Below are 2233 nucleotides of genomic sequence, written 5' to 3' on the forward strand. Positions count from 1 at the left end.
TCGTATTGTATACCGATTAATTAGTATATCGACCACGATGATATGCCATTGACTGTTCGGGTCACTATAGATGTGGATTGGTTATACTTCAAATCAGTTAATCATCCTATTTGTAAGCAAGGTCAATAATATGATTAAGGAGAATCCAGTCATGATAAGGCCATCTTAATCAAACCTCCATGGAAAAAACTATAGATATAAATAATATGTATGGTTGTTGAGACTTTTTATCTCGCATTAATTATGACATTTACTGTTTTTATCGATCGATCATAAGTTGACTTTAATGTTGGAACATCTTTAACATGTATCATCGTTCAGTTGACAAACAAAAATGACGAACGGTGAACCATTAACTTAAAAGATCAACAAAGTATTTTAGTAGACATTCTAACCTACACCCGAAACAGCAATAATAATAATAATAATAATAAAATTATTATTATTATTATTATTATTATTATTATATCTCTTTTCTCTTCTTAGTATATTGATTTCCTTTTTCGAATATTACAGGGAGAAAAATATAATTATTTTCTTATTATCGAAAATTTAGCTAAGATTGAGCAAGTATATCGGCAAGCTTGAGAAGAAAAAGGCGTGGTTGAGACCCACAAAGCTATAACAACCTAAGAATTTGCAATACTTACACGTGTCAATCTATAATGAACAACCTTTTTTGGCATTTGTTGTATGAATCCTTGGTAATAATGTTGGGAATTATTTCTGTCTCTTCTCTTCTTCCCCTTCCCACGATTATTCCATAACCAGCATTGCTTGAAAGCTAGCCAAAACAAAAATGGCAAGCGAACCTCAAAATTCAGATCTTACATTCCCACCAGCAGATGTTGTGGGAGAACTTCATCCTGAGATAAACACAAATGTTCAGGTTGATCCTTCATCTTCTGAGATGGCAGCCTACAAGGAAAAGAAGGTACATTTCATCATTTTCATATACAATGGATCATCACCTATGATCAACATGCTATTGGAATATCTTTTTTTATTTTTGGTTAAATATATATTTTTATCTCTAAATTATTGTAAAAAATTGTATTTCGTTTCTAAACTAAATTATAAAATATTTGTTCATGTATTTTGTGAAAGTCAAGTCATCCTTTCAAAACAAAACATATTGAGTATTTGTCATGTGACAAACGGAATCTCATAATAAATTAAAATATAGCTTCTACATGTCGTTTGTTAAGAATGATGTTTTCATTGATGATTAAATATTTTATAATTTAGTTTAAGAACTAAACATATTTTTATACAACAATCTGAATGCCAAAAATATATTTAACTTTTTTTTCTTTTAGTTTTCTTAATCATATCATGTCATTGCTTGATTGATTTCAGACACAAAAGGAGGCCAAACAAGAGAAACATGACAGAGAAAAGAAGGATGCACTACGAACAGTAAAATCAGCAATTATAATTTCTGGTATAATTGTGGCTTTGGCAGGAGCTGCATTTGCTATAGCCAAGAAATTAAGGGAGAAATGACCCCAACCTTCTCAAGAGATATAGAAGATTTAAAGAGATTTATCAGTTTTAGGGTTATTTTAGGTCTTCCCATTTCTTCATATGAATTAGTTCCGATCATTTTTCTGATTTTTGGGTTCAAATAAGTCCTACACCCTATATAATATTATTCATAACATGATATCACATACATGATTTTTACATTGTACCTTGATGATTGACATCTAAGTTCAAGTTATACAAGTTTACATTTTTTTTTTCTATTTCTTATTCTTTCTTTCTTTTTGTTATGGTAACCCATCACTTTATATATTAGCTGTTTTGAGTAAATGTAGTATTTAATCATCAAATTTGTCTCACACTACAATATTATATAAATATTATATATAAGTAGGAGTGACAATGAGTTAGTTCATAGACATGCAAGTTCAGTCTACTAAAATTTAGTGGATTGAGAGTTTTTAACTTGCCAGCTTATTTTGGCATGTCTTTTCTAACTTGCTAAATTTGCATATTAGAGTAAATTGGTATGTTTTTTGTAAATTAAAAATTAAAATAAAAAATAATTTTAAAGATTAAATTTTTTATATTATATTACTTTAAAATGTAAATATATGATAGTATTATAATTTAAATCATTAATATTTATAAATTAAGTTTTAATTATCGATTATAATAGAATTATTTAACATGTCGAACTAAATCATAAGAGAGGAGATTATCCATTTCATCATACATACATACATAT

General features: G+C 28.0%; 1 protein-coding gene across 1 annotated transcript; it reads left to right on the forward strand.

Annotated features, from left to right (window-relative positions):
• Window positions 1–699: 699 nt before the first annotated feature.
• Window positions 700–1748, forward strand: LOC114169163 (uncharacterized). The gene is made up of 2 exons (XM_028054205.2): window positions 700–934; window positions 1360–1748. Exons 1-2 carry the CDS (start codon window positions 800–802, stop codon window positions 1504–1506), a joined length of 282 nt encoding a protein of 93 aa, XP_027910006.1. The 5' UTR covers window positions 700–799; the 3' UTR covers window positions 1507–1748.
• The last annotated feature ends 485 nt before the right edge of the window (window positions 1749–2233 follow it).

This window comes from Vigna unguiculata, chromosome 2 (genome assembly GCF_037176805.1).
Source record: "Vigna unguiculata cultivar grain cowpea cultivar isolate G323 ecotype 2 chromosome 2, ASM3717680v1, whole genome shotgun sequence".
Classification (NCBI taxonomy): Eukaryota; Viridiplantae; Streptophyta; class Magnoliopsida; order Fabales; family Fabaceae; genus Vigna; species Vigna unguiculata.